Below are 16,509 nucleotides of genomic sequence, written 5' to 3'. Positions count from 1 at the left end.
TTACTTTTATGAGAATTAACTGTTGCCCTTCAAATTCATACTGCAATAATACAAGACTTATTATAAATTTATTTTAAGTAGTATAATAAGGTTATTTAAATATTAAATTTTATTTCTATTTTATTTCGTGCAAGTTTTTGTATATTGATTGTAAATAATTTCAACATTTTTTATTCATGTAGAAAAATTTGGTCGTAAATATTTCAGGCTTATTATATTAAATATAATTGTTTTCCTTTACAATATATATTATTCAAAATTTTATTAAACTATGTTTTTTCTAAAAGAAATTTGTAAATTAAAATATTTTGTTATAATTATTTTTAAATTTTGTTCTGTGTTATTTATTATATGCTTTAATAAGTTCTCTCACAAAATTAAATTTTTGCAAATGAAATATTTAGAAAAGTTATATAAATTTTTGATTTTTGAATTAGTTTGTAAGATTTTATATAGCTAAGCATTTGTTTAAAAAAAAGAATGATTTCTACTCCAATATCAACATTAAATAATTTATAAAACCAAGCAATTGTGTTTTTACAATTTCTGTTGAAACTGTAATGTTTCTTTTGTAGAGTTCAAGTTCTCAAGAAAATGAACGGCAAACTCAAGATGAGGATAAAGATAATGATTTAGTAGCTGTATGCATAAATTTGGGAATGCCAAGTAGTTCTGATCATAAGCAACAAATAAATACAACTCTGCATTCTAAATTAACTAACTTATTTTCTTCCATTTCATATTCTCGAAGTAGCATTCCTGTTAAATCTCGATTAACTCAATCATTTCCTGCTCCATGCAAACCTGATGCAACACGTCAAAACTATTCGCAAAATATCCCTGGATCATCTTCAAATTTGTCCACTTGCAGAAACCTAACACATTCTGATGGTACCATATGTGATGATAATGATAATCTTCTAATACATTCTGGAGCTGATCAGAAGCAATGTGAAAAAACTTTTCCATCTCAAAATAATTCTTCTGAATCCAAAAAAGTAATTTCAGAAGCATTTCTATCCAAATGCCTTAATGTCTGCAAGAAATATCCTGCTTTGAGTCAAAAATCTAGCTTTGATCAAGCTGAATTAAATCTATCAAGTAAGTTATTACATTTTTTGTTTATTTATTTCATTATTATTTCTTACTTTTAGCAGGGAAGAAATGACATTTGTTGAAAGATTTATATGAAATGTAATCTGGAAAAATACAAATCTATTTTTCTTAATATTACAGGAATTCTCTAAAAATATGTTTCTAAATTCCTATTATTTTCTATTTCCATTAGAAATATTTTCCTTAAATCAGAGAGAATGGTGTCTCCAAAACTTTCTCATATATTCCCTAATAAAAGTATTATCCCAGAGGACACCTTTTATGATGCTGACATACAACATTTGCATAAATTTAGTATTTTTGCTCAGTCTATCGTGTTACACTTGGCGAGTGTTTCATTGTGTTTTTCAGTTATCGCATTTACATGTTTTTGAAAATGCAGAACTGGCAGACGGTTAATCCTTTGTTGAATTTGGCTCAAACACTGATAGGTGTATATACTATAGACGTTAGATTTGTGTACCTAATTTTATCTATCTAGCTCTCTTCATTTTGTAGTCATCATGTTAACATATATTCGAACATACGAAAATAATTTGAACAGATTTTGTTCAAAATTTGATAGAAATCTACAAATTTAGTATTAAATACCAAATGTCATCATTCTAGCTCAAAGCGTCTTGAGTCATCTTTGTCTTAGACAGACGAACGGGCATTTTTAGGATGTGCTTTTCGAACTCCGGGAGGTCTAAAACGTGGAAATTCGTCAACATCTCGAGTTCGAATTTTGTGTCGATTACAAAACTTTCTCTTAACTGTATACATATGAGAAAGTAAAATGTAGAATTTTTATGCAAAAATTCTATGTCATGATTCAGATGTTTGATTCTGCAAAAAAGTATTACATATATATTGCAAAATACAACTTCTAGTAAATGATCAGGAGTTGAATTCTTTGTAAATGTCAGCTTTATTTATCTTCATCATTCAATAAAAAATTCAATTTCTAGACTTTTTATTTAAAAAAAAAAAAAAAAAAAAAAAAAAAAATCTCTTTGTCAAATCCATGATTTGAGGAAGACACATTCAACACAGTAGAACAGAAAGCAAGGAAAAGAGGAGAGAGAGAGTAGTTGGAGTTGCATAGCTTCAAAAAGAAACATTCCTTAAATTTAACTAAACCAGCATTTATTAAAACCACATTTCATGTGATTTTGCAGCCTCACATGAGACAGGGTTACATTTTTAGAAGGCACCAGTGCAACCCAGATGTTGAATTCATACTTAAAAAGAGTACTTTAAATAGTTAGAAAATAAATAATTTAAGAATGTAAATAAATTGAGTTCATTATACAGTATGCACCAAAATATACAGTAATGAAATGAAAAGATGAACAAAATTACATTATTGTTATCTGTGAGTTTATTTTTCCTCAAAACAGATTAACATATATACATACACACTATTAGCATGTTGACTTGACACAGTATGTGTAATTAAGTGTTCAAAATGTGTAGCCTTGCTGTAGACAGTGTTCATATCGTTCACGCAGATTCTCAAACATATTCTGAAACAAAGGTTGCTGCAGACTCTTGCAAAAAGAGGTGATTTTCTTACATAATACAGGCACAGTTCTTGGTGGATCTTCACAGTTGAACATATTCCTCTTTAACAATTACTGGTCGATCAGACCTCCCCTTCCAATTTCGTAACAGTAAACAGTATAAGTGTTACTTAGTGCCGTCTTATTAAACTTCTCTTAGAATTGTTCTGCCACTTTTTTCAAACTAGCTTTATCTTCACGACCGCTTCCATATGAGTGGAAACAATGTTCAATTATAAAACTTTCTCTTCGGTTGAGAGATCCATTTCCAACAACAACTACAAAACACAACTTCCTTTTCACTACTTCGAACACGTGTAGCTGGAGTTATGCCTCGTCGAGAAACGCAACCATGTATTCGAGATGCGCGTGTTTCAGTACTGTATTTAGTTATGTGATGTTAATTTTAAGATAATTGTATGGACATGAGAATTTTTTAGGTCATATTTTAAATAACTTGCTGTAAAAAACAATATTGTTAATAATTATATTTAATTTTTTTATCAGTTAAAGATTACACTTGTTTATATACAGAGTTTTTTTAATGAATTTATATTTGTTTTCATGCATTAAATATTAATTAAAATAAATGCATAACCAAAATTAAATGCATTTGAATAAGTTATTATGCATCGTTTTAATTATTTTTCTTAATTTTTAGGCAAAGTTAAAACTTCTATTCCACAAATTGTCCGAACAGAGAATCCAAGTTTTGATACTGAACAGCATCCGAGACAGCTCCATATTAAATCTCAAAATTTACCAGTGTATACAGGTTATTCCTCCAGCAGTAGGCTTCAGACAGACAGTGAACAGAGACCTTCAGCTCATGGAAATTCGAGTTCAACTGAAGACAACGTCTCTGAAGAAAATATCCTCAGCAGTAGTCCGTCAGCATGTGACGAATCTGAAGGTCAAGATTCAGATTACCAAGCCAGAGCACCTCACAGTAGAGCTGGCGAAGCCATTTTAAGAAATAATAAAGTTCGTTCAAGAAAGACGAAAGCCAACCGACGCTCAATGGAAATCCGCCCTCCTTCTGAGCAGTCTAGTGAAGATGATAACAAAAATGTTTTTAGTAGAGCTACTGATATAGGATCATCACAAGCACCCAGTCACTCCATGTCTGTTCCTTCTAGTGAAAGTGAGGAAAAGATGAAGGAAGATGAAAGAACCAAAGAGAAAGTTTCTCGAGGAGTTATACCTGATCTTTTGGAAGGCGCTGCTTATCAAGATGGTTTAAGTCTAGAGACAGATCGTAGACCTCAAGGCGGTTGCATTGCTAAATCTAACATTCCTAGAAATATGACCGATTCAATGGAATTGCGAAGAGGGGCTTTGATGATTGCTGCCGAGTTAGAAGAAGGTATTGAAGATTATACGCATAGCAGTACAAGCTTTGATTTGGAGAATATGAAACCTCCATCTTGCATGGCAGAAATGAGTATGACCAGCAGTGGACTTTCAGATCTCTTATCAAATGGCAATGGATGTTACATCAGTGGTAAAAGAGCTGTTGATCGCAGACGTAATATTAAAAGATCCAAGAAAATGAATGGCAGCCATAGATTTGTTTTTAAATCTGTAAGACAAACAATAGCTAAAACTTTAGATCCATCGCGACAAAAAGAAAAACCAGAGAAACCAGTATCAACTTCTACTTCTATGGAAAACATCAGTATGAAAAGTAGTGGTACTTCAGATCTGATAGAAAACATAAATCCACCATCAATTTTAGATGATTTATCTATGACAAATAGCTGTGCTAGTCTAAACAGTATAAGTTCTGATATTCTGGAAAGTAGATCCCAGTCACTAGCAGATCCTAGAAGTAATTCCGAAATGTTCCAGCGACTGAATGCAGCTGCAGCAATGGTTCAGGTGTATTCACGAGAATTGTCCAACATAATGACAGGAAGCATGAAGAGTAGTTGTAACTCCGATTGCTTGGATCTTGTGAAGCCACCTTCTATCTTTCAGGATATTGCTGAAGTGACTATGGAGGATGGAACTGAAATCTTATCTGATCCCTTAGTATCAGACTTTGAGCTTGAAGAGGAACTACCTCACGATGACGAACCTTCTGTGGAACCATCTACAGAAACTGTACATTCGCCTTTTGTACTTTCTGCAAGGTATCAAGACAGAAGTACGGAAAATTTAAATAGTTCAGTTGATGGTGACAGTCTTTTGGACAGAGAACTTTTCCCAGCCAAACAAATCAGTACTTTAGTCAGGGAACATCAAAATAATAGTCCAATAAGCTGTATTCAAAACCCTTCTTTGATTACAGATGATGAAATGTCTTCTGGATTTTTTAGTAATCTTACAAATGATGATCACTGCAGTGTAGATAAAGACGACAATTACGATACCACTATTCCATCGTCTTCTCCACCAGCTGCTCGGCGTGGTCCTCGAATTGTTAAACCCATTAATCGGGATACTATTCGCCAGATGCAAGAAAAGAAAATTGCTGAGAAAACAGTTAAGTCCATCAAAGGTAAAGCTTCTGTCAGCAGTCCTCGAAATCTTTTGCAACAAGTCACAACTGCTCGTATTATGAGTGGTAACAAAGCAACACATGCAAAAGCTTCATCACCATCAGTGAGTGGGGTAAGACCTACAAGAACTTCAGCCTTACGTGCCTCTCAAAACAAACAGACAAACATTAAAGGAAGTGGTGGTAGAATGTCTCCGAGAGCTTTTCTTAGCAAGCCACCTCCTGCTGTTACACGAACTGCTAATAAAATTATCAAACAACCTCTTACTAAAACAACATCCTCTGGCACTTCAGATTCTAAATTAAGCAATGGCGACATAGAACCAAAAAGACCACATCCACTAGTAAAACAAAACACTTTTACAAAAGATGAAACAACTCCAAAAGTGCCTGCTGATACAGATGACCATAATAATAATGATAAAATCTGTAATGGAAAAGTGACGTCACCTCTTTCATCTGAAGCAAAAGTTCCTGATCGAAAACTGTCTCTCTCATCTGTAACCTCTGGTGTACCTTCATCCAGCATGAGCTTGCAAAGAAAACTTAGTGCTCCAATTCAGAGGAAAGGGGAAAGACCTGGTATACCCACTTCACCTAGCTCTCAAAGCATCACAAAAATTCCAGGTGAATCTTTGGCATTTTTGTCTAGCAATTTAGACTATCATAAATGAGAATTTCTCATTTTTCTTATCTATTTCAGATTGTCATTATAATTGAAAGAAAAAGAATATATAATCCATATTCTGAGAAAACTTTAATAATGTTTAATTGATGATGCATTTTTTTATGTTCTACTAATAGGAAAATGTGTATACAACTAGAAGAATATTTATAAATATGTTCTTAAAATTACAAAATATGTACTTAAATAAACTGCATCGTACATTATACGATGATGAATAGAAATATGTATTGTACCATTGGTTTATTTCTTTGTATTAAAGCAACAAATGAGAAAACAGTTTATTCCATAAATAATTTTTTTGTTAGTTGAAATTAAGAAAATTAAAGTAACTGGAAAATAGAATAAGGAAAGCAAACCATTAAAATTTTGGCTGCCATATTTCATTAAGTAAATTAATAAATCATTAGGAAACTAATCACAGTAGCTGAGAAACCTTAAAATACATTAATTAAATCCAAGCAGATTTAATAAAAAAAAGTTATTTCTCATGATAATAATTTTATATAATGTGTATATAATTTTCAATTAACTTTTTTTAAATTTATTCATGTATTATTGAATTTTAGAAAAAAAGAGCCCAAGTAGCAATAACTTATCAGGACGTGGAATAGCAGCTGTGGGCAGTCGAACAACAAGTACAAATAGCTTATCATCTGTGTCTTCCAATAGTTTATCAACTAAAAAACAAAATTCTCAAAAAGATGTGCCAAGTAAAATATCTTCAATTTGGAAGCGGAGTGAAAGCAGCTCATCAGCAAACAGTCCTGTAACTGATAGTTCAACTGCAGACAAACAACTTCCTGGGAGTGCCCGAGGAAAAGTTAATGTAGCAAAAAGTGTACCCTTGAGGTAATTATTTATGTTTTTTTAACCAGAAATTGGAGTTTTCTTTCATTTCCTTATTTTTTGATTGAAGTACATAATTACATTATACTTTTCTTCTGTGAAATATTTGAAGAATATAATGCTATTGAAATAAACATATATTTAACCAGAACTTAAATATTTTTCTGAAGTAGCCCAAAAATATTGCTATTATTTTATATTTCCCAATATTTAGATATTGCACAAAATTCTGAAAATTCTTTGAAATACAGTAACAGTCTTCTAACGAGGTGGACTAATTCCTAGGGCTGCTTGGCTAAAAGTGAGATCACATGCAAAAATTAAAATATTTTTAACTAATCAAGAAACAATCAAAGTAAAATTTGGAGCTATTTATTATCATTTTATCAATATTAATGAATCTAAAAACTAAAAATTAATTTAATAGAGAATGTTTTCATTAAAAAGTTGTGTTCATATGTAGATTTGAATTTTGGTTTTTCATTTTGTCTTATTGATATTATGTCTTATTAGATATATGCTTAATATTATGCCTTATTTTTTTAAGCGTGAAGAGTTATGCATTAAATAATAATCACAGCCTGGATAACATCTCATCTCATTAAAAAGATTTTTAATTCTTTGGGTACACAGTTATTTGGATTTTTCATTTAGAGAGAGCATCATTTTTTTTGAGGGGGGGGGCATGTAAAAGTAGATTTTAATAGCATAACCGAACATCATGTGTAAAGAAATACATAATGCCTTGGTATATAAAAGTGCTGGTGTCCTAGCCTAGGGTAGTGCGTCTTCCTTGGGATCTGGGCATGGTTATTCTCTACCCTGTGTTCTATCTGGAGGTATGTAAAAGAGCCCCCTCCCTCGTAAAAAGGGGCTGTTCAAGCGAGTGTGTGAGTGTCATCTTCATATGAATTAGAAGTTAGACTTCTGCCAGGTGCTTAAGGGCCTTTATTCTCAGAAGCTACTGCACAAACTCGGTATAAATTCGTGAGCAATCTTGTCTATGGCAAGTGCCATAAGTAACAACAACATATGTCAAATATACCCAATAACTTAAATTATTAAATATAAATTGTTTCCTCAGATAGTTTTAAAAATTTTGTTTTCTGTACTTAATTAAAAAAAATATTGAAAGGATATAAATTGATTTTGTTGGCATAAAAATCTTTATACATGAGTGACATTATATATAAGGACATTTTAGTACCATTTTATGGTTTCTGGATTTCCTATATCACGAGTATAGTACTTGTAATTAAAACATGAGTATAATTTGCTTTGAAAAATTGTACTAATTATATGTTGCAAAGCAAACTATTTATAATACATCAATTAATTTTAGTGAAACGCAACATTCAAATTTTTCTATTTATATTTTGTAAAAACAATTTGATTCAGACTGCATTCATTTGGCACTGGTCTGCTACTGCAAAACTATAACAAATTACAAATTTAAAATATATGTTTAAAGTATTTGGTTGCTTTTTTTTTTTGTCATTGTAATGCAAATAAATTAAAGTATATTTAAAATCATGAATAATCTCATAATTTGGGATTGGAGTATCTAGAATAAGAGAAGTATTTATATACATACTGTCTGTATTTTGAAAAATGCAGAATTTAAGTTTGGCATATTTAATACTAAATTACATGTTAACTGTTATTCTTTCAGATGCAGCAGTGTCACTACACCCCCAGTGCAGCAAAAAGGCATTCCAAGAAGTTCTACATATGAAAAAATACCCAAAGCAAGCCAAAATGACAGTTCAAAACCCCAGAACAGAGGTACAACACAGGTTACAGGAGGAGCATTCAAACCCAGACAACCCCTGAGTAATACTACAAAGAATGTTAATAAAAAGTTACCCACTGCACCAGCAAAACCATCAGGGGGTCCTCGAATTGTGAAGCCAGTGGCTAAACCCCATGCAATAACTTCCAAAAGTTTAAGGCAATCAGGTAGTTACACTCCATTTTCTGGGGGCTATAGCCTATCTTCTGGACCACCAGCCTGCATTACTAGTGGAAGAAGTTATGGAAGTTCTCAGGATCCCAAAGTTTCCATACCTCTGGTAACTGCACCTTTTACATACATGGCAGAAAATGGCAATGATGTATCTGACAGTAGAAGAGCAATGGATGCAAATGGTGCAGATTCAGACAGTAGGAAAGGAAATGACAGTCAGTATTTGGACAGAAAGAAAAGTGACTCGGAGGACAGTGACAGGGAAAATGTTTGACATTAAATACGAAACAGCTAGCATTAGTAAAATTTTATATGTACCAAATTCTTATTCCCTGAATTGGTATTCCACTCTATTTTTTAACAGAAGTTATATCTTAATCCGGTTGTTTCTTTTAGTTGTATATTTGTTGTTATTTTAAATGAGAGAAAAATGGAACAAAATTACTCAATTCAAAAGACAAATTTTTATGACAAGAAAATAGTGTTGTATTGTTTTTCTTTGTCATTGGATTAACTTTTCTCTCAATTTGTGTGTCTAGTCTATGGAGCAACTATGCAAAGTCTTTAAAGAGCTGTATTTACTATTCATAAGGCAGGTGTATGTTTACATTAAGTGCATTATAATATATTTTCTTTCTTGTTAAGCATATTTACAATTTTTTATTCCTAATGCATTATTTTCTGATTTTTCTACTGAAGATGTAAAGATCCCGTTGCTCTCATTTTTCATTTTATCTCTCTGTATTATGTTAAGAATCCTCATGTGTTTAAACATTATATGGTGTAAAAAGAAAGAAGTTTGTGTTTTGATTTTATATTACAACTTTAATCATTGCAATTTTCAAATAAACTATGTTTTAAAAATGTGGCAACTCCTCATGCAAACTGTGCCAAGAATTCTTTTAAAGTTCTTTTTTTCTTTTTAATATTGCTAAATATTTTGAATTAAACTTTATTTAGGTAAAGAATTTTTACCTTTACACATTTATCTGGCTTTTTTTTTCCCCTTCTCAATATTTAAAATTCCTTAATGTTTTCTGAAATACATACATTCAAAATAATTGTTACATGTTTCAATATTCTGTTGATATGCCTTATAGCATTTTTTGTAAAATATGCATTTACCTATAAATGTTTAACAGTTAAGTGCATACTTCGGCAACTAAAGTATTGAAACATGTATTTTATCAGTATGGATAATTCATTATTGAATTATTTATTTCAATTGCTTATTTTAAAGAAGTGAAATATACTTATTGAAGCATCAAAATTAAAATTTTAACTAAAATTATATCTTTTTAATAATGCAAGTAATTTTAAAATGTTGAACAATTAGACAGGAATTCAAATCCTATTTCTTTTTATGTTTGAATTCATTCTGTTAATAATGCATTTATTATTTATAATACTTTTCATCTTAATTATCATTTTTTATAAACTAGATTAAAATTTAATAACGAATAGCTTAAATGGATTAATATTAGGTTATGCTTTTAACTGCATTTGCGACACAGTTTCTCTTTTCATGCATGGTTTGAACGAATTCATGTTTACTGCTGTCTTTTTTTCTTTTTGTTATAAATTATATGTATATAAACAAATGTTCGATAAATTTTATTTAGAATGCATATTCACAACCTTAAATATTTGTGTGCATTATTATGTTTACACTGTTTTGCACTTATACGCATTTTTAAAAAATGTCACTTTAGCTGCTTAAAAGACATTTGTCAGCTTAATAATATGAAAAACTGTAATAAAAATTCTAGAATATTATGATATATTAACATATAAATGTTAAATTGTTCTAGACTTTAAATAAAAATAAGTGACTTTTTTTAAACTGTATTCTACAAACTTATCTCCAATATTTGTGACGATTAATCTAAAACAGATCCCACTATTTAATTTTACTTATTTTTATAAAATTTAAAAAAAATATTACAATCTTTTGATGTTTTTTAATGCTTGCATTTCATAATTTTAATTGGTAATATTATTAATAAAATATTCAATGTTAAAATCATGCAAATGTGCATCAATACTGAAAAGCGCCATGTAATTATTCAACAAATATTTAATACACGTGCCATAAAAGCTTAAATAGATTAATTTCTTAATAAATTATTTGTATATTTTATGTATAGTTCGTGCTTTTGTGTTTGACAACTAATATTGATTTGTTTCAGTTTTGTTATCTACAATGCAAACTCGAGAATTTTATTTACAATGATTCATTTGATCTTGTATTATTGTGATATGTTGAATAAAAATGAAAAATGCTTTTAAATGTATTTTATTGAATGAAGTCTTTATCTTTGCTACCTAAAAAGGTTTCTTAAACAAAGGTTATTTTCATTTTAACTGTCAATCAGAGTTAGATTACCAAATAGGCAAGCTAAGCAGCTGTTTAAAGGGTCCCTGGAAATTTAAGGATAATTTGTGTGTCCTTTGAGGGATTTTGAATGTGATCTGTTTTCATTTGATTTACAATAACAAATTTATTTAAATTAAAATCATTTCATGTTTTAATTCCGAAATATAATTTTTTTTCTCTTTAATTTCATTTGCAAATAGAATTTGTTTTTCAATTGGTGGTTCATTCACACACTGACAAACTTTATATTCGAATATTTAAAATAAGTTAAAAACAGTTTTGCAAATTTTTACCATTTTAATTTAAATTTTCATATACAAGGTATTGAAAGCAACACTCTTAAAAGTGAACCATACTTCAGTGTTATGTTATTTCAATTGGTCATTATATTTGTTATTTGAGAAATGCATATATAGAGATATCAAATTTAAATCAACAAAAAAAAGCTGGAGAAAAGGAAAGAAATTAAATTTGCACTGTCTAATAACCAGAGGCGGCAATAGAGATTTACCGATGGAGGGCGAGGCCAAGTAGAGTTTCTTTTGCTGACCATCAAAAAATTATCAATTTTTAAGCAATTAAGAAACTATTGAGATTTAATTGCACTGAGACCTAATTCTAGGGAAAATATGGTTATATTTCTTTTTATAGATTTTAGTATATAGACCGAGACACAGGCTGCAGCATTAAAGCATTAAATTTGTTGCAGCATGATCATGGAAAAATTAAACTGAACTTTAATGAGAATATGTTTTTAACTATTTTTAGGTTGCTTCGAATTTAACAAAATTCTTCATTTCTTGATTCTTTTTAATACTTATAAAATATTTCAATTGCAATAAAAGTGAATTAATCGAACATGACTACAGTAATTTATAAATGCTTAATACTGAATAATAATAACACATGGAAAATAATACTTGATAAAATAAAATAACTAAATCCAAAAATTGATAAAAAAAAAGTTTTCTTGATTAATTAATTTTCCTGAAAGTGAACAATACTTTTAATATATATAATTATATGAAAGAATTAATGTATAAGACAGTGCCGACGCAAGAGAAAAAAATATATATATATCGTACGTTTATTCTAATAAACCCCTTCCCATTCATAAAAAAATATTTATCTCTGACAATGGTACCCTAAATAATATTCGTCTTCAATCGAGGAATATTTGGCGAAATAATTTCTCATAGATTCTTCATTTTTTTTAAATGCCACTTCTAAGACAAAGCTACCTGATTGTGGCGTATTAATTCAAATAATGTTGTTGTTTCTGATGTCACTTGTCATAGACAAGCTCGCTGACTAAATTAGTGAATTTAAGCTGAAATTTTTGCGTCTCTTGTTTTTTAGTAGCGCCATCTAGGGCTAAGAGTACGACTTAGCTACTCAGGCGTCACAACCCTTTTTAAGGGGAGAACTTCATTCATTCAACTACATATCGTAATTTAGACCTGAACCAGAGAATGATCACCTCTGATCCGGTACCAATCATCACATCGGAAGCTTCTCATCCTGAAATCTGAGGTGCCCGGAGATGGAAGAGGGGAGGGGGATAAAGGAACTTGCGTTAATATATCAAAATGTGATACTTTTAAAGCGGACTGATTTTATTATTTGATTAAATTTTTAACGCAGAAAACAGGGTTTAGATTTGTTCAATAATTATGTAGCCAAGCAAGTATTTATTATTTTCAATATCTATTTTGTTCACGCGAATGTCGCTTAACGCCAAACTTGGCAATGTTAAAATTACGGCAACCCCTTTACCCGCCCTTCCGGTCGAGTCTTTCAGGAGTTCATTAGAACGTTGACCCGCATCGGCTCCCCAGCTCCCGCAGAAGCTGTAAACAACTTCAGTTTGTAAGGCTTAACAAGCCAACCGCAATCAGCCATGTATTATATGATCTACTCACCGTAAAAGGAGTGTATATAGTGTAAATAAAGAAGTTTAAGCAAAAGTACAGTCCACTGCTCACTTCGAATCACCATATTTATGGTCCGTGCAACCGGAGTAATTACTAGTAAAAGTAATCATGGCTGATGATCAAAGAGCAAAAATCATATCTCTTAACAGAAAGAGAGGTAGTATAAAATCCTCTTTAACAAAGCTGAACTCTTTTATCGAAACGGATGATTCAAAGGATTCAATAGTGTATCAAACTAAACTGGATAATCTTCTCAAGATTAAACAAAACCTAGAACAGATTAAAGAAGAGTACTTCGTTACAGCCGAGGATTCCGAATTACAAGAATTGGAAGATTCGGTAGAAGAATTAGAAGAGGAGTGCGAAAGACTAGAGGTAAGCCTTAAGAAAATATTAGCCTCTAATAAGGAACTTTTATCTGCTTCGAACTGTAAATCTCATTCTAATGAAGCATTAAGCAAAACAGAAAGCATTAGTTTCAGACTGCCTGAAATTCCGCTGCCTAAGTTTTCTGGTCATTACCAAGACTGGCAGAATTTTAAAATTCAATTTTAAAATATCATTGACAATAATGATAAATTAACTGAAAATCAAAAATTATATTATTTAAAATCAACTCTTAGTGGTGCAGCTGCAGAAATAGTGACAATAGAAGAGACCTATGCCAGTTTGAAAAATGCTCTGAAAGAACGTTTTGATAATAAACGCTTATGCGTTCAAAGCCATTTCAATGACATTTTAGCTTTAGAAATCCATACATCCGATTCAGTAAAAGGTTTACGAGCTTTTGTGGACAACTGTATTAAACGTGTTCGAGCTCTTAAAATTATGGGTTTAGAACTAAACTCTTTTTCCGAATCATTATTGATCAATATTTTGATGAAAAAACTAGATAGAGAATCAAGAAGACAATTTGAACTTTCTTTGGTATCATCTAATTTACCTACATGGTGCGAATTCATTGAATTTTTAGAGAAAAGGTGTCTTGTCCTTGAAAACATTCAAGGAAGTGTTACCGCAAAATCAAAACCGCAACAAGAATCATAAAAAATCACATTCATTTTTTGTAGGAAATGATTCAAAGAAAGCGTGTATCACATGTAATAAGCCTTTACACCCTTTATTTAAATGTGAAGCATTTTTAAAATTAAATCCTGTGTCTAGATTGAATATGATCAAAAATACGCATTGTACTAATTGTTTATCGGATTCTCATAAAACGAATCATTGCCGCAGCAATAATCGTTGTAAGATTTGTTCTGGCTTTCATAATAGCCTTCTTCACATTGATTCTTCTATAAGAAATAAAAAACAACAGCAACAAACCTCAACCAATAAATCTAGTGATCATCAAAATACTTCATACTCTAACTCAAAAGCTTTAGTTCAAACAGAAATATGTCCTTCTCTCTGTTCTCAAGATCAACGAAAAAAAAAAAAATGCAAATTCATCTATTTTGCCAACTATTATTGTTTATATTAAAAACGCTGCTGGTCATAAAATACCTTTGCGAGGCATTTGTGACACTGGGTCTCAGAATTCATTTATCACTACAGAAGTCGCAAATAAATTAGCACTTAAAAAATATAAAAATAATATAACGATTTCCGGTATCAATGGAAAAACAAGTCAGTTACATTCATAAGTGTTTGCAGAGATTTCAAATAGCGATGAATCATACATCACAATAGCTCAGTTGCTCGTCATTCCAAAAATTACTGAATGCATTCCTTCAATAAATAAAAAATTAGAAAAACAAAGTTTACCGGATGGATTCAATTTGGCCGATCCTATGCAAGGTCAAAGGGCAATTGATATATTACTTTCAGCTTCTTTCTTTTTTGATATATTAATGCCAGGGAAATATATTTCAGATAATCTGATTTTACTGAATTCGCGTTTCGGATTTATTGCTAGCTCTGCAAAGGAAGGAGAGTCAGAATTTAATCATAAATTCTGTGGTCTTGTTACGCAGAATGATAATTTAGAAAAAATAATGGAACGATTTTGGCAAATCGAAACATTACATGAAAATCAATTTTCTTTAAGTGAAGATTCAATTTATTGTGAGAAACATTTCAAGCAAACATACAAACGCAATGAGGAAGGTAGATATATTGTGGAAATGCCAATAAAGGAGAATCCCCCTGTGTTAGGTGAATCAAAACAAATAGCGCGAAATCGTCTAGACAGTTTAATTAAAAGGCTAAACAAAAACCCGCAAATGAAAAAGCTCTATTCTGAATTCATTGAGGAATATGCAGCTCTTGGTCACATGGAAAGAGTAATGGAAGATGAATTACCAGAAACTAATTATTTTTTACCTCATCATGGAGTCTACCGGGAAGGATCTACAAGCACCCCTCTAAGAGTAGTCTTCAATGCTAGCTCCCCTAGCTCTAATGGAGTTTCATTAAATGATTTATTGTGTAAAGGTGATGTTGTTGAGGACATTTTTGAATTAATAATAAGGTTCAGGACACACAAGTTTGCCTTTACATTTGACATTCAAAAGATGTTTCGTCAGATTTTAGTTGTGCCACATCAAAGAGACTATTTACGAATTTTATGGTTTGATGACAGTTCCCATCAAGAAGTAACATTTAGATTAAAAACTGTGACATATGGCACTTCATATGCACCTCATCTTGCCGTACGCACCATTAAACAATTAGCTTTAGATGAAGCGTCGGACTTTCCGTTAGCATCGGAAATGGTTTTACGCGACCTTTATATGGATGATGGGATTACAGGCGCCCCGGATATCCAAACTGCTCAAATTCTACAACAACAGCTGATAAAAATGTTCGCAAGAGCAGGAATGTCCTTACATAAGTGGACTTCAACCTCACAAGAACTTTTAAATAGTTTTCCAACTTCTAATCCTGAAAACACTTTTCCCATAGATGAGCAGGTCTCAAAGGCTCTTGGCATGCATTGGAAGCCTTTCGAGGATTTATTCATATTCACAGTCAAGTATGAAAATAAATCTATGCTCACGAAATGAACAGTTCTCTCAGTCGTTGCCAGACTCTACGACCCCTTGGGTCTGCTAGGACCAGTTATCTCTAAAATGAAGATTTTTCTCCAAAAATTGTGGTTGCAAAAACTTACATTTGACGACCCTCTTCCTCCAGCCATTGGTAAAGAGTGGAGTCATTTAGTTCAATCCCTTAGGGCTCTTGAGCTGGTAAAAATCCCAAGATGGATTTTAAATGAAAATCCTGCAAAATTAATTCTTCATTGTTTCTCAGACGCCAGTGAAGCCGCATATGGAGCAGTTATTTATCTACAATGCATCAGTGCCAATAATATAGTCACATCTAGACTTGTATGCAGCAAATCTCGAGTCTCCCTATTAAAGACTGTCTCCATTCCCAGACTGGAACTTTGTGGATGTCTTCTCGCCGCTCAACTACAGGCCAAGGTTGAAAAAGCTTTACATCTACAAATTGATAGCGCAGTGATGTACACAGATTCTACTATTTCCCTAGCCTGGATTCAAACACCACCACATCGTCTCAAGACATTTGT

At 31.5% G+C, this 16,509-nt stretch overlaps 2 protein-coding genes across 2 annotated transcripts in view; both read left to right on the top strand.

The window, feature by feature from the left end:
• Positions 1–10,873, top strand: part of LOC129989126 (adenomatous polyposis coli protein-like) — a 134,903-nt gene extending 124,030 nt beyond the window's left edge. The window contains exons 17-20 of the mRNA XM_056097497.1: positions 576–1,101; positions 3,322–5,790; positions 6,418–6,700; positions 8,370–10,873. Of these exons, the coding sequence (XP_055953472.1) occupies positions 576–1,101; positions 3,322–5,790; positions 6,418–6,700; positions 8,370–8,937 (3,846 nt within the window). The 3' untranslated portion in view covers positions 8,938–10,873. The remainder of the gene's footprint in view (positions 1–575; positions 1,102–3,321; positions 5,791–6,417; positions 6,701–8,369) is intronic.
• Positions 10,874–13,082: 2,209 nt separating this feature from the next.
• Positions 13,083–15,982, top strand: LOC129972674 (uncharacterized). Its single transcript, XM_056086898.1, has 2 exons — positions 13,083–13,349; positions 14,951–15,982. Exons 1-2 carry the CDS (start codon positions 13,083–13,085, stop codon positions 15,980–15,982), a joined length of 1,299 nt encoding a protein of 432 aa, XP_055942873.1.
• The last annotated feature ends 527 nt before the right edge of the window (positions 15,983–16,509 follow it).

The sequence above is a fragment of the Argiope bruennichi genome, chromosome 1 (genome assembly GCF_947563725.1).
Source record: "Argiope bruennichi chromosome 1, qqArgBrue1.1, whole genome shotgun sequence".
Lineage (NCBI taxonomy): Eukaryota > Metazoa > Arthropoda > Arachnida > Araneae > Araneidae > Argiope > Argiope bruennichi.
This window is presented reverse-complemented; position numbering and strand designations above follow the sequence as displayed.

What these genes read in the sequence shown, in the direction of transcription:
- LOC129972674 (XM_056086898.1), top strand. Translation starts at nt 13,083, where the DNA reads ATGGCTGATGATCAAAGAGCAAAAATCATATCTCTTAACAGAAAGAGA. An exon ending in AGGAGTGCGAAAGACTAGAG is followed by an intron (nt 13,350 to 14,950) that starts GTAAGCCTTAAG and finishes CTTGTTACGCAG; the next exon opens with AATGATAATTTAGAAAAAAT.